This window comes from Ammospiza caudacuta, chromosome 15 (assembly GCF_027887145.1).
Source record: "Ammospiza caudacuta isolate bAmmCau1 chromosome 15, bAmmCau1.pri, whole genome shotgun sequence".
NCBI classification, from domain to species: domain Eukaryota; kingdom Metazoa; phylum Chordata; class Aves; order Passeriformes; family Passerellidae; genus Ammospiza; species Ammospiza caudacuta.
The window spans coordinates 7,876,048-7,900,599 of NC_080607.1; the positions used below are offsets into that span (position 1 = coordinate 7,876,048).

At 58.8% G+C, this 24,552-nt stretch overlaps 1 protein-coding gene across 1 annotated transcript; it reads right to left on the reverse strand.

The window, feature by feature from the left end:
• Window positions 1-4: 4 nt before the first annotated feature.
• SOGA1 (suppressor of glucose, autophagy associated 1) lies at window positions 5-24,552 on the reverse strand. The gene is made up of 16 exons (XM_058814770.1): window positions 24,334-24,552; window positions 15,776-16,000; window positions 14,120-14,278; window positions 11,689-11,751; window positions 7,436-8,647; window positions 6,323-6,442; window positions 6,061-6,186; window positions 5,370-5,600; window positions 5,116-5,223; window positions 4,695-4,862; window positions 3,476-3,727; window positions 3,280-3,351; window positions 2,833-2,903; window positions 1,160-2,600; window positions 923-1,064; window positions 5-33 (listed from the first exon to the last, which is right to left on the reverse strand). The coding sequence occupies exons 1-16, from the start codon at window positions 24,403-24,405 to the stop codon at window positions 5-7; spliced, it is 4,491 nt and encodes a 1,496-aa protein (XP_058670753.1). The 5' UTR covers window positions 24,406-24,552.

Consider the following 24,552-nt stretch of genomic DNA (forward strand, 5'->3'; position numbering starts at 1 on the left):
ATTTTTAAAATGCACTTGGTTTTACATTGCAGGCTGTCCGGAGTTGGGCAGGGCCAGAAGTGGAGAAATGAAAAAAAAAAAAAAAAGAGAAAAGAAAAAAAAAAAAGAGAAATATGTATATTCAGCACTTGGAGAAGAAATAACTACAAGTGGCCCCAAGCAGGGAGGTGGGTGCAAGGCAGGGGCACCACAACCCCTTGGGAGCAGGGGATGTGCACACACACACACACAGAAGCACAGGCCACCTCTCCCCACGCTGTGCACCCAGCGATCCCAACCTGCAGCTGGAGGAGCCCGCGGACCACCCGGACCCCTGCCAGCAGCCAAGGGCCTCAGCAGCACCCCAAGAGCAGGAGGGTGGCCGAGGAGGGCCCCCAGCCAGCCCAGCCCGGGTGAGCACAGGGAGCCTCCCTCCTCCTTCCTGCCGGGGAAGCACACTCAGCCCGCGGCTGATGCAACCGCACAGCAATCGGGCAATGGGCCCGGGATGGGCAGGATGCTGCAGCCACAGCCAGCACCAGCACCCTCCATCCACGGGGTGGCTGCAGCATCACGCCTACAGCGGCCCAGCCCTCCCTATCGACAGCAGCAGCCTCCCCGGCTGCTCTCCCTTTCTCAGCCCTCGGCACAGCAGGGTCTCGCTGACACTCCCGGCGCAGTGGCACCAGCCAGGATGCCCCTGTGCCATCTCTGCACAGGCAGGAGGTGATGCAGCCACCCTGCCAGGGTGTCCCTGCACCCCGGGGCTACCTCTGGCTCCACATCTGCTTCGTAAGCGTCCCCGGGGCCGAGGGGACGTTTAGGAGACAGATGAGCCCGCGCCGCCTCCGCGAGGGGCCCCGCGGGCTCAGCGCGGGCGCTCTTCCGGCAGGACAGTGGATGGCAGGCACGCTGCGTCCCCCGGCCCCCCGTCCTCACTCACTCGAGGCCCCCGGCTTCTCCTCCGCCCTGGGGGGCTCCGCGGGGTGCAGTTTGCACTTGGAGGGGGAGTGGCGGACCGCGGAGCGGGATGGCCGGGCAAAGCACGAGGTGAGGGACTGGGAGCTGCAGTCACACGCCGTGTCCTGCAAAGATAGACAGGGCACAGCGGAGTTAGAGGGGTCAGGCACCCTGTCCCCCGCCACGGCGGGACACCCCGGGGGGCTCTGTGCCTCGTTACCTCGCTGGCTAGAGCCGAGATGAGGTCAGGGTCCCGCAGGGCTGCGTCCTTACTGCCCTGGCCAGGGGACGAGGGCTTGGGGTCCTCGCAGCTGCCCTGCTTGAGGACCTTCTTGTTCAAGACACGGGAGATGTTTTCGTGGTGGGTGGTGGGGCTGGGGTGCTCGGCTCTCTTGCTCTCTTCCCCAGTCGCCTCCTTCTTCTCCTGGGGAGCAGTGGGGCTCTGTGCCCGCCCGCAGACGTTCCTGAAGAACTCCTGCACGAGGCCGTACTTGGGTGCTTCGGGCTTGGCCCGGCTGCTCTCAGGGCAGCCCGACTTCCAGATGGACTCGGTGCTGCCCGTGTGCTCCACCACGCTGAACAGGCTGGACAGGCCATCGTTGATGTTGCTGAGGACGGGGCTGTCACGGGTGGTGGTGGAGCGGGCCCAGGCAGAGCCGTTCTGCTTGCTCTGGTGCAAGTTCCACAGGCTCCTGTCCTTGGAGGCGTCCAGCTTGGAGGAAGACCTCCTCTGGAGCTTTGGAGAGCCGTATTTTGGGGAACAGCACGGCCGCTCGATCCTGGAGTGGACCTTATCCAGGGAGGAGGAGATCTGCTTGCTGCGCACGGACACGAGCGAGGAGCTGCGCGGGGACCAGCTCTTGCCGTGCATGCCGGCACCGCGGGGCAGGTCGGTCTGCAGGCCCACGCTCACCGTCTGGATGGTCTGTGTGCCCACGTGGGCCAGCCCCACAGTCTGGCTGGAGGTGCTTTTCACCTTCCTCTCGAGCGAGCTGGAGCGGATGGCCTGGCGCACGCAGTTGGTGATCTCCTTCATGTCGTCGCTCATGTTGCCGGAGATCTCCAGGTCGTGCAGCGAGGGGGGGAAGCGCGGCACCGGCGGCACCGCGCTCTCCCCCGTGCCACCATCCAGCAGCTCCTGCTGCTGCTTGGAGAAGTTGCACAGCCACTGGCTGTAGGTGCCCTCGGCGCTGGCCGACTCCTCCGGCTCCTTGGGCTTGGCCATGGTGAACAGGAATCCGGGCTCGATCATGATCTTGCCCTCCTTGTTGTGCACCAGCGGCGCCTCCAGCCGCCGCACCACCGGCGGGCTGTAGTAGATGCGGATCCCTGTCTTGTCGGGGGCCGTGTAGCTCCTCTGGATTTGTTTCTGAGCTGGGTCGTGCCCAGAGAGGCTGCTTGCCCGTGAGTAGTCCCAGGAAGAGATGCCCAGCTTCTCCTTGGCCAGGCTGTCGGGGACAGGTTGTTCGATATTCACATATGTACAGTTGGAGGGAGGGAGGCTGGCGCTGTCCCGGATCGCGTTGGGCAGCATCTGGGTGGTTGAGGATGACTTTTTGCACCGGGCATGGTCACCCAGCCCTGGCACGGTCTTTCCAGAGAGGTAGGGTGAACAGTCGAGCAAGCTTTCAAACTCTGACATGGAGGAAACAGACTTGGTCCTGTGGGAGGAGACAGGATAGGGATCAAAACAGGGCAGGGAAGGGGATTGGGGGACAGCTGAGACACTCTGCTTCCACCCCAATGGGACCTTCCTGGGCACCCAGTCCTGCTCCTCACAGGGATCCCTTTGCTTCCAGGACTATCATGGAACAGGGTTGCATCTCCTCTGTGACTCTCAGGGATGTTAAGCCCTCTATGTTGCAGGGGCTATGGAGGCACCAGCACACTCACCTTTTGAGGTTGGTTCCCTTGGCTTCTGCTTCAGAGATTGTCTCCTTGTCTGTGATTTTCTCATTGAGAACCTAGGAGGGCACAGGAGAAAGCTCCAGGGTCAGAAGGCACAGGACCAGGGCACAGAGATGGGCTGGAGCTCAGGGGCTGCATCCTGCTCCCCTCCAGCACCACCAGCTTCCCCACACACTGAGGCACAGCAGTCCCAGGACTGCATAGGGCTTGCTACAACCACATCTATTTAAAATCAGCTTTTTATAACCCCACAAAAGCTCTTGGAGATTCAGCCATGCCCTTCATGCTCTCATTCTCCTGGTGTTCTCCCTTGCAGCCTCATTTGCTGTTTAAAGGGGTGTTAATTTGGGTTCACACATCCTTCAATCTAACCCTTAGCACAGATCTGGGCCCTAAGAGCATCCTGAGAGCACTCCACCCTCTCTTACCCACCTCTTTCCAGTTGCTGCCGTGCTTCTCCATTTCAGAGTGCTTCAATGCCCATGGATTGGATCCTTTCTGCAACTGGAGAACGTATTGGTCACTCAACAGGTGCAACACGAGCCTCTCTGGGCAAGCAAAAGCATGAAACATTCTCGGGGCAAGCAGCAGAGGCTGGAGGACACGTGCAGGATGGGGTACACCATACCTGGTTGAGTTTGTTCTGCAGGTCCTTCGCTTGCTGCTCTGCCTGCTGCTGCTCCTCCTTGAAGCGAGCCAGCAGCTCCACCTTCTCCTGGTTCCAGTTCTTCTCGCTGATCTGCAGCTGCTTGGTGAGGTCCATGACAGCGCTGTAGGACTCAGCCAGGAGATGCTGGTGCTCCTCACGCTCCCGCTTCAGTGCCACCTTCCAGTCTGGCAGTGCACGCTCTGCGATCCCTTTGCCTGCCTTTGACTCCAGCTGTGGGGACACAGTAGTGGCTGTGAGGGACCCAAGGCTCCAGTGTGGTGCTGGACATCTCCAGCACACAGGCAGGGCTGCAGGCATCCCTCTTGCCAGTGCCAGTCCCATGCTGCCAGGCTGGGCAATAAGCATATCCACAAGGACGTGACACACACAACATGGCTTGCCCATGGCACAGCCAAGCCATGGCTTGCAGCCACATCATGCCAGCTGGCCAGCAGATGGTCACCCAGCAGGACACAGGCTGAATGTCCTGCCTGCCTGGCTGTGCTCCTGCCTGCAGGACATGGCTCCTGGAGAGGGGCACCATCACCTGAGCAGCCCCCAAGGATGCAGCACCAGTGGGGTGGTGCCACCATAGCTGCTCTGCTCGCTTTTGAGGAGGAGATATGGGAACTGGGGATTCATGCTCTGCCAGGAGAAATCCTGCCTGGAAAGTGCTGGGGAGCAGAGCTGATGTGCAGCCATGGGCTGCTGTCAGCACAGCGTGAGTGGAAACCTCTCAGCACTGGGAGGGCAGGGCTGAGGGACTGGTGGGACTCATCCTACAGGCAGGAGCTTCCCCCACTGCCCAGGCTGCCCTCCCTCCACCTCCTGCCTTCCCTGCAGCCGTGCATCCCTTCTGCAGCATCCACAGGGATCCTGTGCTGTGACTCAGGGTGGGGGAGAGGTGGGCTCTGATGCTGCTCTCAGCTGCCTGTCCTCAGGGGGGATGCTGAGCCCCTGTCCCGTCCCACCCTCCCCAGACAGAGGAATAAAGAGCATCCTCTGCTGCTCCACAGGCAGATTTCCATGCCAGCCCCGTTGCCATGGAAACTGTCCTGCCTGAGTGGCTGCTAATTAAGATTCCCACAGTGCCACCCTGCTCCCAGCCCAGCGCTTGGCACAGGGCACAGGCAGGCCCCCAGCCCCCCAGCAGGCACGGGGGGGCTCTGCCAGCCCACGGGGTGCCCAGGGCTCCCACCTGGGCGATGTGGCACTTGAGCTCAGCACGCTCCATCTCCCAGGCAGCCTTGGCCTTGGTGAACTGCTGCTGCAGCTCGCTGGCACCGCGCCGCTCCTCCCGCAGCTCCGTGCACAGCTCCTTCAGGGTCACCTTCATGTCTGCCAGAGTCTTGATGCACTCGTTGGGCTGCAGGAGAACAGGGGTGAGCACAGGCAGCACGAGGGGACGCAGCAGGGTGGGACTCTGTGGGAGCTGTCCTCTCTGCATCCCAGCCCTGCAGGCTGCTGCCAAGGTGAGGGACAGGGGAAGCCACCAGGGCAGGGGACCATCCCCACCCAGCCATGCATCCCGAGAGGAGCCACCAGCCCATGCCATACAGCCACAGCAGGGCCTGATCCTACCCTGATCCACCCCCTGGGCTCATGGGGACCCTGCTCACCGTGTTGGGAGTCCAGGTGTCCCCAGCACGCATCTTGTTGTCTGCCTGTTGCTGTGGGGCTAGCTCCTCCTCTTCCAGCAGCAGGTACAGCTCCTTCATGCTGTTCACCTGTGGGTGACACCGTGGCTGGGGTGATATGGGGACCCACTGCCCCTGGGCAGGATGGGGGACACCCAAACAGCCCTGGGCAGGGCAAACAGGCATGAGGGACACACCCAACAGTGTGGTCTCCCCTCCATGACAGCCCACTGTACCTCCAGAAAGTCCTCGCCCTCATTGTGCACCACCTTGCCCTGGCGCCAGCGCTTGAGGAACCACTTGAGCTTCATGAAGAGCAGGAGGAAGCTCTGCCTGAACTGCTGGGACTCCTGCACCAGCAGGTTCTTCTCCTGGCTCCAGAACTTCTGCTCCAGCCGCCTCTGCAGGTTGAGGCTCTGCAGCTCAAACTCCCGCCGCAGCAGTGCTTTTTGGTGGTCCTCCTTCAGCTGGGGAGAGACAAGTGGCTCCAGGTCAAGCACTGGTGGCAACCATGTGATGCTTCCCACCCAGGGTCTGGGCTGAGCCTGGTGCCAGCCCCATATCCCCATCTGGGGGAGCTTCACCACTCTGGGAGCATGCTGGGGACGGGGGAAGCTCTGCATGGCTCCATGTGCAAGGAGGAATGTGCTCAGCCTTGAAAATGGGATATGAGCCTGGTGCCAGCCCCATATCCCCATCTGGTGAAGCTGCACCACTCTGGAGCTTGCTGGGGACAGCAGGGCCATGGGGGAAGCCCTGCATGGCTCCATGTGCAAGGAGTGTGCTCAGCCTTGAAAATGGGACATGCTGTGTGTGCTCCCAGTGACACCCAGGTCCCCAAGTGGGTCATAGGGCTGAGGCTGGAGGTGGCACTGCCATGGGTTGGGGACAGCTGTCTCCCAGGGGCTGAGGCTGTTCCCTACTCACCTGGCAGATCTTCTGTGAGAAGTTGTCCACCTCGTCCTTCCTCAGCTGCCTCTCCTGTGAGAGCTGCTCCTGCAGCCCCCGCAGGCTCTCGTTGGCCTCGGACAGCACCAGCTGCAGCTCCTTCATCTGTAACAGCCCCAGAAGGGGATGGCAAAGCTGCCCTGCACTTCCCCATGTCCCTCCCTGACCTTGTGCCCAGCTCCCCAAAGCCTGTCCCACAGCCCTGTGGCCGAGGGGACACGGCTCCCAGGCTGTGCCATACCTCGGTGGCGTAGGAGTCGTTCTCCTCAGCCCGGCAGGGTTTGTAGCTCCGGGCGTGGGTGGGGTCCGTGTCCTTGGCGTGGGGGATGCGGAAAGGGTCGGCGTCCCTAAAATCAGGCTGCTGCATGCGTGGGCAAGTTAATGAGAACAAACCAAAAGAGCGGGAAGGGAGAAAAAAAAACAAAACAGAAAACAAAACAATGGGTCTCCGAAACAGTAAAGAACTACAAGACAACAAAAAGGATGAGGAGGAGAAGGAGCTTCATCACCATGGCGGGAGACAATGCGGAAACCAAAAGGAAACACAGGATGAGGAGACACGTGGCCTGGATTGTTTGGGGAAAGGGGAAAAAAGAGAGAAAGAGGGAAAAAATGTGCAAACACCAGTTACGGTGCCATGCAGTGACTGGGGGAGACTGGGACCTCGGGCTGGGGGGACCACATGCAGAACAATAGGACTCTGAACAAGGGAGTGTGCTCCAGAAAGGGGCTTGTGCCTGCAGCCCCCACCACCACTGACACCCCTGGCACGAGCTGGGACCCCTGAGGACAGTGGGACAGCAAGGCATGAGCTGCTCTGCACTGCTCCTAAGGTGTTCTCCCCTGGATGCAGATTTGCTCTGAAGCCTTTGCTCTCCAAATTACCCTGCCTGGGTGTTTCTGGGGATGGAGGACTCCTCCAAGTGGGGTCCCTGCAATTTGGGCTGCTTTCGGAGGCTGCAGGCTGCTCTCCTCCCACCCCTAGCTCATCCCCAACAAGTAAAGAACTTCTGAAACACAATGTTGGGCTAAGCCAGGGAGAGCAGCCAAAACATCAGTCCCTGCTAAGGTGGGATTGCACCAGAGAGCCCCTGGTCACAGACAGGGCAGCCTTGGCACAACCAGCCTGTGCCAGGATGCCCACTGCCTCCTGCCCTGGGCACACTCTGTTGGAGCAGAGTCCTACCTTGTCCCCGGTGCCACTGGCATGCAGTGAGGTGTTAGTTTGGATTTTGCTCTGGAGAGGCAGGAGGGAGGTTACAGTGGGGATCAGGGTTTGCTCCGTTAAAGCAGGAGGAAACGTGGTGGCAAATAAAGCGGCAGCTGCTGTGAGGGATGTGGGAAGAAGCCATACCTGGAAGTCAGAGACATGCTCTTTGGTGACATCGTGGCTGCTGGGGCTGGAGAAGGGGAACGAGTCTGTGTGCTCCTTGAAGCCACCGGTGAGGTGGTCCACCTTCCTCACGAAGCAGCCCAGGTCCTGCTGGAGCACGCCCAGCCTCATCAGCAGCACGTTCATCAGCTTGGCATCGCTGGGGCTGTCACCACCGCTGCCCACCGCCTCGCCCAGCAGCACCCCCGCACACTCATTGTCCAAGCACGCCTTCAGCCCCGCGGTGAACCCATTGGCATCCGAAATCAACACGTCGATCGCTTTACTGACCAGCGTCGCCTGGTCCCGGATGCCCAGCAAGGTCTCCAGGTCCTTGGGCTTGAGCAGTTTGGCAGGGCCATCGGGCACCTTCCCGGTGCCCAGCCCCCTGTCCTGCCCGTCGGCCTCGCTGCTGCCCACACCGTCCCTCCAGCCGGCGGTGGGCACGCACTGCGCCGAGTCGCCGGCCTCGGCATCGGTCTCCAGCATGGGCCGGGTGCTCTGGCAGGAGGCCAGGTCGCAGCGCTGCAGGTTGGAGAGCAGCACCCTGTTCTCGTACTGCAGCTTCTTCACCTTGCCGCTGAGCTCGCTGATCTGCACCTTGGCCGTGGCCAGCTCCTCCTGCGAGGGCTCGCTGACCACCGAGCAGCTGTCCTCCGACAGCGTCACGTCCAGCTCGTGCTCCGACTTGTACTTGCTCAGCTCGTTCAGGAGCAGCTTGTTCTGGTCCTCCAGCTCCAGCAGCGAGCGCCTCAGCAGCTCGGCCTCCTCCTCCACGAACTGCAGGTGCCGCCGCAGCTCGGCCACCGTGTCCCCCGCGTCCCCGGAGACGCCCGCCAGGAACCGCGCGTCCTGCCCCGGCAGCTCCCTGTCCCCCTGGCACTTCATGTCGTCCATCTCCGCCCGCAGCCCGCGGTTCTCCACCTCCAGCTCCACTATCCTCCTGCTCAGGATGTTGGCTTCCTCCTCCACCAGCTTGAGGTGGACCTTCAGTTCGGCCTCGCGGGAATGGGGGGAGTCAGCCAGCTCCTCCACGGACAGGGAGCTGTCCAGGTCACCATAGAGGGACCTGTACTTCAGCAGCTCCTCCTTCATGCCGTCGTTCTCCTTGGCCAGCTTGGTCAGCTTCTTGCACATCAGGGCTGATTCCTCCTTGGCAAAATGCAGCTGGCACTTCAGGTCTGCGCTGTCCTCCTGGGGACCCAGAGGGGGTGGGTGTTAGAAAGATGCTCTCAGGAGCCATGGTGATTCCCAGAGAGCCCTGGGGACATGCCACCTGTCACAGACATCCTTTATGAAAAATCCTTTCCTTAGGATTTTTCCTCCTGAGAAGCTGAGAGGCCTCAGGAACTAAATGTAAACAATGATTATGTGCTGCTGTGGAATGCAACAGGTAAATCTTTGATTGACCCATGCTGGATGTTTGTAATTAATGGCCAATCACAGTCAGTTGGCTCAGACAGAGAGCTGAGCCACAAACCTTTGTTATCATTCTTTGCTATTCTATTCTTATCTAGCCTTCAGATGAAACCTTTTCTTCTATTCTTTTAGTATAGTTTTAATGTAATATATATGATAAAATAATAAATCAAGCCTTCTGAAACATGGAGTCAGATTCTTGTCTCTTCCCTCACCCAAGAACCCCTGTGAACACGGTCACAGCCACCCTCCCATGCCAGTCATCCCAGGGAAGCTGCTGGCTCTGCTCCTGGAGGAGAAAAAGCTTTGAGATCCATCCTGGAGACTTTCAGGGCGAGCCTGGAGATGGGACAGGATGCCCTGGATGAGGAGACCTGTGGGTCTTGCCCCAAGAAGGACATTGAGCCATCAGCAGGGATGTAAAGACCAAGTCCAGCCTGATCCACAACAGGGCAGAGGGGAAGGGAAAGATCTCAGGACTCCACAGGGTTTTTAAGGCTTTCTCCCCAAAACTGCTACTGAAATGCCCTCATCAGGGCTCTGCTTCTCTCACTCAGCCCCCACTCTCATCACAGGGCAGAGAAGCTGCTGAAAACCTCTCAAAGTCCCAACCCCCAGCCTTGCTGCCACCACCTTGCCAGGGCACTGAAAACCCAGGCAAAGCCTCACCGTTCCCTTCCCAAGTCCCTCTGCTTCCCAGGACTGTTTCTCCATGTGTTCTGTTTTTATTCAGCAGTTAGGCTCTTGGCTGCCTGCCCAGCCAGACCATTTCTCTGCTCTGGGAGCTTTTTGGATGGAGGGCCAGGATTTCCTGACGTCCAGCTCACAGCTTCCCGTGCCCTGGGGTCACCTGAGTGCTCTGAGCTGTGTTGTGGTCACTGCCAGGAGGGGACTGGCTGGGCAGTGCCCCTCACCTCACTGCACCCACTGCAGCTGGGCAGTGCTGGGGGTGGCTGCTGGCCCTGGTACCCCTCTGCCTGGCTGAACTCACCCCATTTCCCCCTTCCTTGGCTGGAAAAAACAAGCTGTCCCCTTCTTTGGGTGCTCTGCACCCCCAGCCACACCCATGCTCACCCCAAACTCCACAGCAGTATTTACTCTGCTGATTTCCTGCACTGCTCATAACAAGGCCAGGGGTGATGCAAAGGGGGGTCCCATGAGTTTGGGGTGCCATTTATACCCTAAATGTCCTGCAGTAACCACAGGAACCACCCTGCTGCACTTCCATGCTTGTGCACTGGGACACGACCTCACTAAGGAGCATTAAAGCCGTGCCCCCCTAATTAGGTGAGGAGATTAGGGGAGGGCTGCTGTGGGCAGGGCAGACATGACCTCAGTTCCTGTTTTTCCAGGGGAAAAAAAAAAAAAACAGCAACCCAGTGTGTCCCTCTATGGCATCAGCAAAGAGACACACACAGGTCCCCAAAACCACCTGGAGTGCTCCTGGGGTCTGGGGATACCTCAGTGTTGAGTCTGTCCCCACCCAGCTCCATTTTTGGGGAGTGCTGAAGCTCAGCCAGCACAGCCAGTCAGGAAAGGGGCCCAGGAAGCCACAGATGAGTCACAGTATCTGTGCCACAGGGCCACCAGCCACAGCTGAGCAGGGACAAGGAGCCCATGGCGGCCACATCCAGGGGCATCTGCAGCCACCTGGGGAAGCCCAGAGTTCCTGGAACACTGGTCCAAGCAGAACTGGGGCCACCCTGACCCCAAGCTGAAGGGTCTTAGCTCCATAGGGAAGCAGAGGGGCTGGGGTTGTTTCCTGCCCCAGGATGAGGCAGATGAGGGGCTCGGCCTCAGGAAGGGAGAGATGGAGGAGCTCCCTCAGCTCAGGGCAGAGCTGGCTGTAAGTGCTCTCTGGGGAATTGAGGGGAAGGATGCTGGGACCATCAGCTGGCCAGAAAGGGCTCTGAAGAATGGAGTTAAAGGGAGGTGATAAATAAAGACTGGAAGGGAAAGTCTTTGAGGGCCTGGGGGTCTCTGTCCTGTGGCTGCACAGAAGGGCCTGTGCCAAGAAGGACACAGATCACCCAAACCCCTTGGGCTGCTCAGGGCTCCTGCTGGCAGACACTCAGCACCATGCCAGGAGTGTATTTCCATGATCTGCCTCCATGTCCCAGCTTTGGGGGAGCAGATCTGTTCCCCAAAATAAACCCTTCAGGTCTGTTGCCTTTGAAAGAGGATTTCTCCTCTTGCCTTTCTATCCCTGCAACAGCAGCTCTGCCTCTCCAAGCCCTGGTAACAGCATTAGTGAGTCACAGCAGCTCAGCTCAACAGCAAGTGACAGCTCAAATCCTGCTGCCACTGGCAAATCCCCTGAGAGGGCAGGAGTGCTGTGGCCTCCAGCCATCCCCACAGGGACCCTCTGCTCCCCCAGACCCTGTGAAGCTCCCAGGGCACCCTCAAGCACAGCTGGAGGGACACAGGCTGCAAGAGCCACAGGAGCAGGAGCAGCTTTGCAATGTCAAAGCCAAACTCCTTCAGCTCCTTACACAGGGAAAGGGTTAAAGGCACTGCTGCTCCATTGATAAATGAAACAAGGGAGCGAGTGAGGACAAAGAGGATGGCCCAGCACATCAATCCCTCCCTTATGCAGGGGCTCTGAGAGGCAGGAAAGCTCTGCAAAGCCCTGCAAGGGGGGGATGGCACTGCCATGCCCGGATTTGCTCCAGGTCTGGGCTCAGTGTCCAGCTGGCACCATGAGCTGGGGATTGGGGGTCACTGTGGCATGCCCTGGGTGCTCAGGTGATACCCTGGGTGCTCAGGTGATACCCTGGGGGCTCAGGTGATACCCTTGGATGCTCAGGTACTGATACCTGCACTGATGGCTTCTTCTCAGTCTTGCCCAAGGAGCGAGAGCTCCGCTTCTTCAGGGAGTTCTGCAGGAAGAACAGAGAGTTATGATGGCCCTGCACCCCAGCAGTGACAGACAGACAGATTCAGTGTGCATGGACATTGGTGCTGACATTCCCAGGTGCTCCTGGACCCCAGGAGAACACCCTGGCCCTGGTGTTCCCTTTCCTTTGAGGCAGCTGGACTGGCAAGCATGCATCATATGAGGTTTGGTCAGAAATTCCCCCTGCAGGCAAAGGAGCAGTGCAAAAGCAGGAGTGAGCAGGAAATGAGCCATGGAGAGTGGAGAGGCTGAGTCACTGTCCCTGTCAGGGCTGGATGCAGTAGGGAATCCAGCCCCCAGGCCAAGGGACAGCTCTCAGGACATTCCAGTGTGGGAGCAGCAGATGATGACATTCCCCATCACCTCCCCAAGCAAGGGAAATGTGCTTCTCCCTCAGCAGCATGATGCTGACTCTGCTCTCAAGGTCACAAGGGGACACAAAGGACAATGTCCAGGCTAGTGAGGACAGCTGGGAGGTGGGGAGAGCAGCAGAGCAATAAGGCTGACCAAAAACATGGTCAAAATGGAGATGCCCAGAGCAGAGCCAGTTATCTGGGAAAAGACCCTCAAGAACAACCACAGAGCCTCCCATGAGTGCTGGCTGATCCATGCAGCTGCCCTGGACCTCTTTCCAAGCTGGTGCTGAGGCCCCCAGCCAGAGAAAGCAGCTGTGACATGTAAGCTGCTGCCTGTGCCAAGGTGCAGGGCTCCAGGCTTTCCTATTAAGGCCACGACCATGCCTGGAGCTGCTGGAGCTGCAGAGCCTCTCCCAGGGGCTGCTGGTGCCACATCACATCCCTCACCCCCACCCTGCTGGGGACTGCAGCTGGCAAAGGGCAGCTCCAAGGAGCCCCAGGCACAGCACCCTGGGGCAGATGTGGCTGTCACTGCTCCACCCTGGGAGCAGCCTCAGGGTGCCCTCAAAGCCAAGCTTGGTGTGGCAGGCTTGGCATGGGGTACCCAGATTGATCCCACTTTTTCTGACCTCTTCAGGAGACAGGAGAGGGGAAAATGCCTGTGCCTCTGGGAATGATCCCCTAAAATTATCCAATTATGGGAGAAACCTCGGGGAAGGGAGGGATAATCAGCCCCGAGGGGTGAGTGCAGCCCTGCACAGCCCCTGGCTCTGGCTGCTAACAAGCTCTGCCAGGCTCTGTGCCCTGCAGCAGCAGGGAGGAGGAGGGCTTTTAGCTCACTTTGTCTCATGTTTGCCTAATTAGCACTCTGCAATCAGCCAGTAACCCCAACGCCCTTGCTAGCCTGGGGGTGTGCCATGCTGAGCTTGGGGACCATCTCTGAGCCAGCAGTGTCCCCAGGGCTCAGGCAGCTGCAGGAGGGGCTGTGTCCCACCCCAGCCCCTTCAGCAGTGCCTGCCTCTCAGAGCTCCCCACAGAACCATTTTCCCTGCCTGTTTTCCTGAGCTCCAGCCCAGCTCCCACTGCTGCCATTTGTTATTCAGTCCAGCTCCCAGCTGCAGGGAAACCCATTTCACGGCTGTTAGCAGGGCTGTGCAAGACACCAGAGTGGGGGATGCTGCTGAGTGTCACCAGCACGGCCATGGCTGACAGGGATGGCTGCAACTGGATCCTGCAGCCTCCCAGGAGCTGGGCTTTTAGCAGGGATGGCCCCAGAGATGCCGAGCTGCCTGTGCAGGAAGCACAGTGGGGGAAGTGAGAGCCTTCCCTTGGCTGTGCCTCCTCCTCCACACTGCCCTGAGGCTCAGCCAGAGCCATCCCGAGGCTCCCCGGGGACCAAAGGCATCCTGGGCAGTAGGGAAGTGGGTTACAAGGGCTGCAGTGGATCTCAAGTCCATGCTGTCACCAGGATGCCTTTCCTGTCACTGAGATTGACACAGATCCCAGCCACAAGCTGGTTCCAAACAGAGCATGGCATGGAGTGCCCTGGACCTGGGCATGTGGGTACATTTGTGGCTGCCCAGGGCACAGAGGGGATTGTGCACCCACCCAGCTCCACAGCAGCACTGGGACACTGCTGGCACCTGCAGGATGCAGCCAGCACCAGGCTCTCTGCCAGGGACAGGGACCCCACACATCATTTGGAGCTTTGCCCAGATGGAATTGGGCACGGCCCAGGGAGCTGGGCTGAGCAAGTGGCCAGGGACATATAAAGTGTCCCCAGAGCAGTGGGGAAGTCCCAGAGGCCCCCCTGGCTGGGGCAGAGCCAGCAGGGTGGGATGGAGCACGCCGAGGGCAGGTGCTGCTTGGGTTTCACAAGCATCTGTAGCACGGTTTGGGTTTCAGTGACTCAGGCAGGGCTGGGGGATCCCATGATGCAGGGCCAGGACACCTGCTATGAGCAGAGCCCTGGGGACACCTCCTGGTCCCACTCACCTCTCTGAGCTTGTCCATCTCGTTCTGCACCACCTGCTTGGCCAGCTCTGTCTCGATGAGCCGCTGGCGCAGCTCCTCGTTCTCCTCCTCCAGCCGGATCCTCTTCTTCTCCACCACCTCCAGCTCATTGTGGAGCCTCACTGAGACGTCCTTGGCCACCTGGGGACACAGCAGGGCTCTCCTCAGACTGGGCACAGTGTGCAGGGGGCTGAGACTCCAGCTCCTGGGCACCCACAGTCCTCATGAGGAGATCACCAGGCAGTTACTGAGACCCTCAGGGGGAGATACTGGTGCTTGTGTCTGTCCCTGCTGTGACTGCTCTTGTTCCTTCATCAGCTGCAAGGCTGCCCTGCATCCCCATCCCCTGGCCAAATCCTGCCTTCCCCAGCCCTAGCATGATGCTGGGAGACATTAATCACCTTTTTCCCATACCACAAAGCTGGAGAAGCCCCCAGCAGGCTGGAAGAGCTGGTAGGCAGCAGCAGAGCAGGCAGCCTGTCACTGCAGGCAGCAGCTGTGCTGGCCAGGAGAAAGAGGAGCTGCTGCATCACATTACAGAAAAAGCAGCAGCTGCCCCAGGGTAAAGAGTGCCTACATCCCCCCCAGAGCTCCTCCTTTCCAGATCCCTGCACAGCAGCACTCCCCAGCACAAAGGGAGCTTAATAACACAAAACATTCACTCCTGCATTTGCAGGACAGCAAAACTTGTCCCAAATGCCACTGCTCTCCTGCACAGCCTGGGATATGAGCACTGTGGAGGCAGCAGCAAGCCCTGCTGCAGGATCTCAGGCCATGGGGCTGGGCTCTGCTCCCCTGAGGATGGGCTGTGCTTTCTTTCCCAGAAAGGGAGAAGCTGGAGGGGGTGTTTCTGGCAGCAGCCACCCAAGCTGGGGGGGAGCTGATGGGTGGTTTGGGGAGGGGATTGGGGCCCCAGCAGGGATGGGCAGCGAGGAGGGTTAACAGCCCAGCACTTGTGGCACGTCTTGGCTCCAGGACTGGCTGTTTTCTGCTCAAAAAACAAAGCCAGTCCTCGAGCTGTTGCACATCCATCCCGAGCTGTCTCTGAGTGCCACCGCACCCCCTCTTGGCAGCAGGCTCGCTGGTGAGAGCCCTCAGCAAACACTCACCAGGCTCCTGGAGGGCGAAGTAACGTCACCCTGCAGAAATCCTCCTGTCCCTGCCCCAGCCCCGCGTGCCACCATGCCTGGGGCTCTGCAAGGTTTTCCTGAAGGCCGAGAGAAGCAGCTCCCAAGCCTGCAGGGTCCTGGTCCCCACCCTCCATCCTGCAGTGGTGGCCCCATCACATCCCCACAGGAGCAGGACAAGGGAGCTCAGCCCCAGGGCACAGGGCTGGGCTGGGCTCCAGCCTGCACAGGATGAGCCTCACATATTTCAGGCAGTTTCAGGCACATTCTCAGGCAGTGCTGGCCCTCTCCATCACCAGGACCCCCTCAGACCTTTGAGCTGAAAGCACTGCTCCCCACTTCCCACATCAACACCTCTAGCAGGGAATTATAACGCCTCCAACCAAACTGCACATCCTCACAAACTGCACATCCTCACAGAGCTCCCTGCGCCCTGACATCCCCTGCCCACAACTCATCAAAACCCCCTTGTGGAGGGTGTCTGGGTGGGGAGGAGCCCTCCCAGGCTGACCTTGACGTCCTGCTCGAGGCTGTGGATGAGCTCTCCGTCCACCTGGCCGGTCTGTGCCACGCGCAGGCTGCGGCGCTCGGCCTTGCGCAGCCGGTACTGCAGGATGCGGCACGTCTTGCTGGCCTGGTCCAGCTGCTGCCTCAGCTCCTGCAGCTGGTACACGTCCTCCTCCATGTAGACATCCCGCATCTCCAGCATCTCGGCGCGCAGCTCCTCAATCTCATCCTGCAGGGAGATGGCGGGTTAGACCATGCAGCTTGCTCTGCTTGCTTTTTGCCTGTGACACCTCACTATGGCTCTCCATCCTCCATCCATCCATCCATCCATCCATCCATCCATCCATCCATCCATCCCTCTATCTATCCATTCATACTCCATCCATCATCCATCCATGGATCCATCATCCATCCATCCATCCATCCCTCCATCATCCATCCATCCATCCATCCATCCATCCATCCATCCATCCATCCATCATCCATCCATCCATCCATCCATCCATCCATCCATCCATCCCTCTATCTATCCATTCATACTCCACCCATGGATCCATCATCCATCCATCCATCCCTCCATCATCCATTCATCCCTCCATCCATCCATCCCCCATCCCTGCATCCATCCATCCATTCATCCATCCATCCATCCATCCATCCATCCATCCATCCATCCATCCATCCATCCTCTCCTCCATCCCTCTATCTATCCATTCATACTCCATTCATCATCCATCCATCCCCCATCCATCCATCCATCCATCCATCCATCCATCCATCCATCCATCCATCCATCCATCCCTCCATCATCCATCCATCCATCCATCCATCCATCCATCCATCCATCCATCCATGAGCCATTTTCACAGGTCTCCAAGCCCCTGGCCAAGCCCAGTCCTTGCAGAGCAGGCTCAGAGCCAGCTGGATGCTGTCACCCAGGGGTGAGCCAGTCACGCGGGGGGGAACAGCCAACAAAAGCGCCTGAGAGTCTTTGTGGTAAAAGAAAGAGGAAGGTGGGGGAGGGAGAGGAGCTGCAGGAGCAGCTCAGGCAGCAGCCACAGGGAGAAAAAATTAGGTTATGTTTGGAAAAGACGTGTCAGGGAGGCAGGCGAGGGAAGGAGGAGACGGCAGGCGAGGACAGCTCTTAGGGGAGGCAATGTGGGGACATGAACCAGATGCCACCAGTGCTGGGGACCAGAGGCTGCCTCTTGTTTTGCCACCAAGCAGCAGTCCTTGGGCTGGGTCCCTGTTCCACTTCTTCCCAGCCTCATCGGCTCTCCCAGTGAGCTCCTCCAGCACAGCAGAGCCTCTGGCACAGAGCAGTTGCATCAGTGCCACAGCAGGGCCAAGGGTGACATCCTGCTGGCACCAACACTGACCCAGAGCCTCCTCTGGGGATGTGGCACACGACTGCTGTGGGGTCCCCAGTGCCACCTCCTCATCCAGAACTGGACTGTGGTCATGGGGATGCTCAAGGACTGTCCCGTGGTCCCTGGGGACTGACCAAGCTCTGTCCATGTCACCATGAACATGGTGCCAGCCCAAATCCCCCAGGCAAACACTCCACCCACCACACCAGCTGTCCTCCTTGACCAGACCCAGTGGGACCAGGGATCCCTCCAGAGAGGGATCAAGCATCTGCTGTCCTGCCAAAACCCCTGCCACTAAAGACTCCTGACACTGCCAATGCCACTGCCACTTGAGAGTGGCTCACACTGCCACTCTGCACTGTGGCACGGTCAGGGAGGGAACAAAAGGATGTGGCACAGGATTGGGGATGCTCAGCCCTGATTCCCCCTGGGCAGAGGGGACAGAGGACTGTCCCCTCATTGCTGTGACAGTGCCCTAAGCCTGAGATGGCAGCTCTGTGCTGGCTCTGCCAGGCGCTGGCACAGTGGCTGCCACACTTGCCCAGCCTGACAAAGCCCCAGCTGCAAGAACTGCCCTAAAGGAGCAGCCAAGCCTGGGGAAAGGGCCTGCAGCTGCAGGGACGAGTCACAGTCGCTCACTGTTGGCTTTAAACACTTTGTAACAAAGAAAGAACCTCAATTAGACAATCCCGGATTATCTCCTGGCCTGGGAGCCCGGTGGCACCACGGCCACCAGGGTTCTGCCACCCTCTGCTGCTCTGCTTCCACTCAGGGGGTCCTGAGAACAGATCTGCCTCTGTTCTGTCAGAACACAAACAGCCCCGAGGCTCTGAGATGAGCACAGGGGGTCCTGGGGACAGACAGGCTGCTCAGGGACAGCCAGGGACTGTGAAGGGATGTGAAGGGGCATCACTGCAGACATGTCTGAGAAAACCTCCTGGACAGGTGTGAAACCGCCCAGGGACAAACCACACGTTCCTGCAAGGGCTGGCATGCACCATGGGGTGACAAACTCGATGGGAATCCCCCACCAGCACTGCCACCTCCTCACCCTGGCAGGGCCACAGCAAAACCCCCATAAAGCAAACCAGGAGAGCTGATTTGTGGCATGTATTCCTTGTAGAGCTTTTGTAAATAAAAAGGCATTATGGATTGCAGGTGAGCAGGCACACTGCAGTGGGTGAGGAAAACCCTTCCTTTCACCACCAAGGAATCGTGGCTTGCATACAACTGCAGTCCCCCTTCAGTGCTCACCATTCCAGCTCTCACTTGCCATGTGGCTTTCCCAGGCAGCAGCTGAGCAGGGCAGGGAGCAGGGACCTTGGAAAAAACCCAACCACATCTTGCATTTGCTGGAAGAAAGCCTGGCCTTGCCCTGCTAAGAGCTCCTGCTTATTTATGCTCTGGGTTGTAGCAACCGTTATTTTAGGGGGGAGGCTGAGTCCAGCCTGGGCAAAGCCTGGAAATGCAGCCAGGGAGTGGGGCTGGGGGGATCTGCAGCACAGCAGTGCCTGTCTTTGCTCCAGCTGCAGGAATTCACCCACATCCATAACCTGATAAATCCTCTGAGTGCATGCAGCAGGCATCCACAGCCTGCCCCAGTTTGCCCCACGGAGATAGAGCATGCTGCTAAGCCACAGTAAAGGGATTAGGATTGGAGAGTGGAAAAATGCCAGGGAGAGAGCTTGGAGGACAGAGCTGATCTGCTAAGGCAGCACATGGGGTGCACTGGGGTTCCCTCACAGCTTCAGGGGTCTGTGATGGCCACAGAGCCTCACCCTTTGCACATTTTCTGGAATTGATACCTAACCCAGCAAAAACTCAAAAAAAATTGGATTAAGGTGAGAGCAGAACGAGGAGAGGGGAGGAACCCCACAGAAACATCCCAAATTCAGGGGTGGCATTGAGCACTGTAAGTGATGTTAAATGAAGTGTGACATGGTGACAGGTGGGCAACACTGAGGAGGAGACAAATTACTTCTCTCCACCACAAATACCCCTGGGACTGCCCTGCTGCTCCATCACCCTGTAAACAACAGAATGCCCATCCCTATGGGAGTCACAGCCTCCCAGCACCCATGGGCTGCTCCCCTGCTTGTCCTCCAGGATCACCCAGCACTGCACCCTGCTCACCCCATCTCTGCAGCAGCAAAGATTTCACAGGGTTTTCAAATTCAAAGATTTTTTTTTACACCAGAAATTTCCTGTCTCGGAAAAAACGCTGGGAAGCTGCAGTCCAGAGAGACTCGTTTGAACGCCCCAGGGATTGTGTGCAGAAGCAAACAGCCCATTTCGTGGCTGCAGGAGCCAGGTTATGCTCAGTGGAGGAGCTCAAGAGACAACCTACCTTCATCCTCCTCTGCACAAACCTCAGAGACACTGTCTGTCCCTGGGGAGATTATTAAGGAAGCTAAGGAGCGGAAAGGTGGGATGCAAAGTGCCTGTTTGCAGCTCAGGAGAAAGAAACCATGCATTTTTAGGGCAGGAGGAGGCAACAGCTGTGTCCACACATGCACTTGAAGGACATCAGCTCTTTCAGGAAGGGCTGAGCTTTGGGGTGATGACCCTGAGCAGTGACAGGGCAGGAGAGGGACCAGTGGAGACGGCAGAGCACACCTCAGAGTGCAGACCACACCAGAAGCAGAATTAAACCTTCAGATCTCCTACCCAAGCCTGACTTTGGCTCCTGGAAGGATGCAGCAAGCTCTGAGCAGAGAGAGGGCACACACTGAGTAACCCAGCAGGACCTGTTATCTCCAAGGAGCAGAAAACAGCAAGGGACACACAACAGCCTCATGCATTGCAGCCATGGCTGGCTGTGCCTGGCTGATTATGGCAACCTTGGCAGGCAGGGCTGAGCTTTAGGGTGATAACCCTGAGCAGAAGGACCAGTGGAGATGGCAGAGCACACCTCAGAGTGCAGACCACACCAGAAGCAGAATTAAACCCTCAGATCTCCTACCCAAGGGGAGTTACACGCTGGCTTTGGCTCCTGCAAGGATGCAGCAAGCTCTGAGCAGAGGGGGCACACACTGAGTAACCCAGCAGGACCTGCTATCTCCAAGGAGCAGAAAACAGCAAGGGACACACAACAGCCTCATACAGCTCACCCAGTGCTGGCTGTGGCAACCTTGGCAAGCACAACCAAGCAGCAGCAGCCTGCCCATGGAGGATGGGCAGCATTTTGGGGGGCACACCCTGCAGTTTCCCCCCAAACCTCAGCAGAGGAGGAGGAAGGGTGGGAGCAGGCTGGCTGTGAGGCAGAGGAGCCTTTGTGCAGAGCTGGCTGTGCTGGCAGGGCTGTGCCTGCGGCTGGCCCCGTGCAAAGATGGGGATTACAGTGCAGGAGAGCAACAAGCACGGCTCCCTCCCAGATTACAGCACAAAAGCAGCAGCTTTCAATTAACTCTGAGCAGGCAGCCCGGCAGGCAGTACAGGGAATTATGCCTGAATTTGCTAGGGGGGGGAAAAAAAGAAAATCCAGAGATTTTTAAAGGAAACTGCCCAGGGTGCTCAGGTATGGGAGATGCAAAGGGAATGCAGGAAATGCAGCACACCACAAGCCCATGGCAGGGTGCAGTGGGTGAAAGGATGGGCAAGGCACACCCATGTCACACACAGGGGTTTCTCTGGGTGCATTAACAGCAGCTCTGACAGCAAACACTGGCCATCCATGTCGTGCTGGAGCTCAGTGCAGCAGCCTGTGTATTCATCCCTGCCCCTGGCTGGCATGGCAGCTCCCCCTTGGTATAGGGAGTGAGGTCAAAAATCAACATTTCTCAGCTTTACACCTGCCCCCATAAATTACCAGGCAAACAGCCGGGGGCTCTCTGCAGCCCATCCCATGTTGTGCAGCATCCAAAAAGGCAAGGGGCTGCAAAAGCCCTTCCAGGGTGGCTGCTCGACAAAACTCTGCTCCCCAGCTCTGCAGGTGGCTACTGGGGCTCCCAGGCAGGGCAGGGACTCAGTGCCAACCAGGCTGCCCAGACACAGCCTCCAGTAACCCTGTGGGGGCTCTCATAGAGCCCTTGCTGGTGGCGTGACCACCTTGGGGTAAACAAGGCACCCAGCCACATTAAATGTCTCTCCACAGAGCTGGGAAATGCATGTGAGCCCCAGGGGATGTGGGATGACTCAGGGAGGGAGCAGGAGGGGGACAGCAGCAGGAAAGGGCACTCAGCTCCCAGGGTTACATGGCTCTTGCCTAAACCCCTTCCTCGAGAGGAGAGGAGAGGAGAGGAGAGGAGAGGAGAGGAGAGGAGAGGAGAGGAGAGGAGAGGAGAGGAGAGGAGAGGAGAGGAGAGGAGAGGAGAGGGAGAGGCTTTGCAGGCATCCCCTCCCTTGCTCCAAACCCTCCCGTGCCCACTCTTTGTCTGCCTGTCCCTCTGCAGCTGCTGCCGTATCACATCTCACATTTTCCAGCCTGCTGAGCAGGGCTGGGAGCTGCTCTCCATCACACAGCTCAGCAACAGCGAGCTGGGGCAAGGACACCGAGCCACCTCCTCCCTCCCTCCCCAGGCTGCCTCTGAAAACAGCCCTTTTTGGGGAAACACTCAGAATAACCCCTCCAGGGGGGTCACAGCAGGTGCAGAGAGCTGAGAGCAGCGGCAAGAGGAGATCCCAGCACAGCCAGAGCAGGAGGATGAAAGCAGAGCCTTGCACAAATGTGGGGTGCACAGAGAAATGGGTGAAATGTGCTTAAACAAGTGGGTTTTATATGGCAGCTGAGGGAGGATGGGACGTGAGCTGGCACTGCTGGAGCTCTGCTGGGAAGCTCCCAAGCCCAGCGTGCATCACACGGGTGTAGTAGCACCACACACGTCTGGCTCGTGCCACAACGTCACCAGAGCCCTCCCTTCCCACCCCCAAAAATCCTCATCTCGCTCCAAATACGCACTGGTGCTGATGAATACGTGAGAAAAATATTCATCTGCAGCTTTTTGGGTGAGTCCTAGGATATAAGTCACCTGGGATAAGTCTGATTCATCCACACCCGAGATGGGCAGTGCCAATCCCTCGGGTTAGGGCTTAATTTTTGTTTTTAATCCTGAAATGCCTGAATTTTTAGCACAGATGGCACAAGCCAGCACTCTGCTGCAGCCCAGCCCAGTTTCCTGCTCCTTGCTGGAGAAACTAGGCAAATCTTCCAACATTTTTTGGAGCATGAGAGGTGTGTGCTCTGGGCTTCTGCCCAGCTGGAGCCAGGGCAGCACCCCAGCCACCTCCTGCTCCAGAGTTAGCAGAAGTGAGCTACAGCATGGAAACACGGATATAAGCAGGATGCACATGTCCTGGCAAAGAAGGGATGATGCCAGCATCCCCATGGCCATTCCTGGTGCATGCCTCCAGCAGTGCTGCCCTCTCCCACTGCCCCTGGCCAGGGGGTTTCAGCTGCCAGCCCTCAGGACAGGTAAATCACTCACTCCCTGCTGGCCTGCAGCTTGCCAGGAAGGAGATCACGTGGCAATGGAGGAAGCAGGAATGGCAGCACTCGTTCTTGGAAGCCCAGGGGCCTCATCTGTATTTTTCCAGCCCCCAGTAAATCAAAGCCTTTAAGCTGTTGCTGCTAATTCTGGCAGGAGTTGGGACAGCAGCCATGCACTGGGGCTTTGCTGATGGACAAAGGGCCTGATTGAGCATCACCCAGTGTATCACCCAGTGCCCACCTCGGGGCTGGCATCCTGACACTTCCACAAACTTGGGCAGCAGCAGAGGAGAGCTGGCCTGACTTGCAGCCTGCAGCACCCAAAGAGCAGCTGGGGAGCCCTGGTACCCAGCCCTGAGCTTGCCAGCAGCTGACTGCCCCAACAGCTCAGCCACAGCTCCACCAGGAAGGAGAGCAGAGGGCACCAAATCCCTGCAGCCACCCCAGGACGTGGCACCTCGTGGGTGCTGGTGCCCACCAGGCTGGTGTGTGATGATGGCTCAGTGTCCCTGTCCCCTCACAGCACGTCTGCCCCTATGAACCAGGCAGACCTGGAAAATGGCCCCAGGGAGCACAGGAAGCAGCGGGAAGAAGAGAGCTGGAAAATGTCCCCAGGGTCTGGCAGCAGCAGGGGTAGCAGCAGGGAGCCATGCCCACTGCCAGGCCATGCCCAGCTGCACGGGGTCAGGTTATGCCACACTGTGTCCCAGGCTGAGCACATCCATGCCCTGCTGAGCTGTGCCAGCCCAGGCTGTGCCAAGCCTTGCCATGCCAAGCTGGGTCCATGCTAGGCTTGGCTGTGCTGCACCCAGTGTGCTGTGCCAGGGCAAGCCATGCCCAGCTGGGTCACGCCTGGCTAACCTGGCCCACGTTGTGCCAAGGCTGCCCTGTGCCAAGCCATGCCATGGAACACTGAGCTGAGCAGTGCCACACCACGCTGGACCATGCTGTGCCAAGCTGAGCTCTGCTCTAAGTGCAGCATGGCCATGCCAGGCTTAGACAAGCCAGGCCCTACATCCAGTCATGCTACACTGTGCCAAGTCAAGCCGAGGCACAGCGTGGCAGGCCAGCATTCCCTGGCTGTGCCATGCTCAGGGATGCCATGCTGGGCTGAGCCATGCCAGGCTGAGCTGAGCTGTGCCCTGTGCCCAGCCATGCCCTGGCATGCTGAACTGCACCAGGCTGGACCCGAGGATGCTGTGCCACATGGAGCTACACCTTGGGATGCAGTGCCATGCCACGTCATGCCATTGCCAGGGATGCTGTGTCATGCTGAGCCATGCTGAGCCATGCTGTGCCATGCCATGCCGTGCTGTGCCATGCCATTACCACTGCCAGGGAAGCTGTGCCACGCTGCACCGTGCACAGGGATGCCACGCTGTGATAACCACGGATGCTCTACTGTGCTAAGGGATGCTGCACCATGCTGACCCCTGCCCTGGGATTCCACCCCATGCCATGCTAAGGCCAGGGCTGCTGCACCATGCTGAGCCATGCCCTCAGATGCCCGGCAAAGCTCTGGCGACTTTAAACAACGCTATAGCCAGGGGATGCTCACCCTGACTGACCCGTGCCCTGGGATGCCATGCTGTACCACTAATGCCCAGGGATACCGTGCCACACCGAGCCGTGCCAGGGATGCCGCTGCACACCGAGCTGTGCCACGGATGCCACGCCGAGCCGTGACAGGGATATGACTGCACACAGAGACGTGGCAGGGATGCCACCCCGAGCTGTGACAGGGATGCCACCCCGAGCCGTGCCCACCTTGAGATAGTCGTTCTCGGAGCGCAAGTCCTCCAGCTCGCGGAGCAGCCCGTCGGTGCCGGCGTCCAGCATCTCCTCGGTGAGGTCGGAGAAGGCGAGCGAGGTGCTGAGCTGCAGGCGGCTGCTGGCCACGGAGGCGGCCGAGGGCTCCTCGGGCAGCGGCGACGCCTCTCCGGCCGAGGGCGGCGGCGGCGGGGCGCTGCCCGGGGACTCGCCATC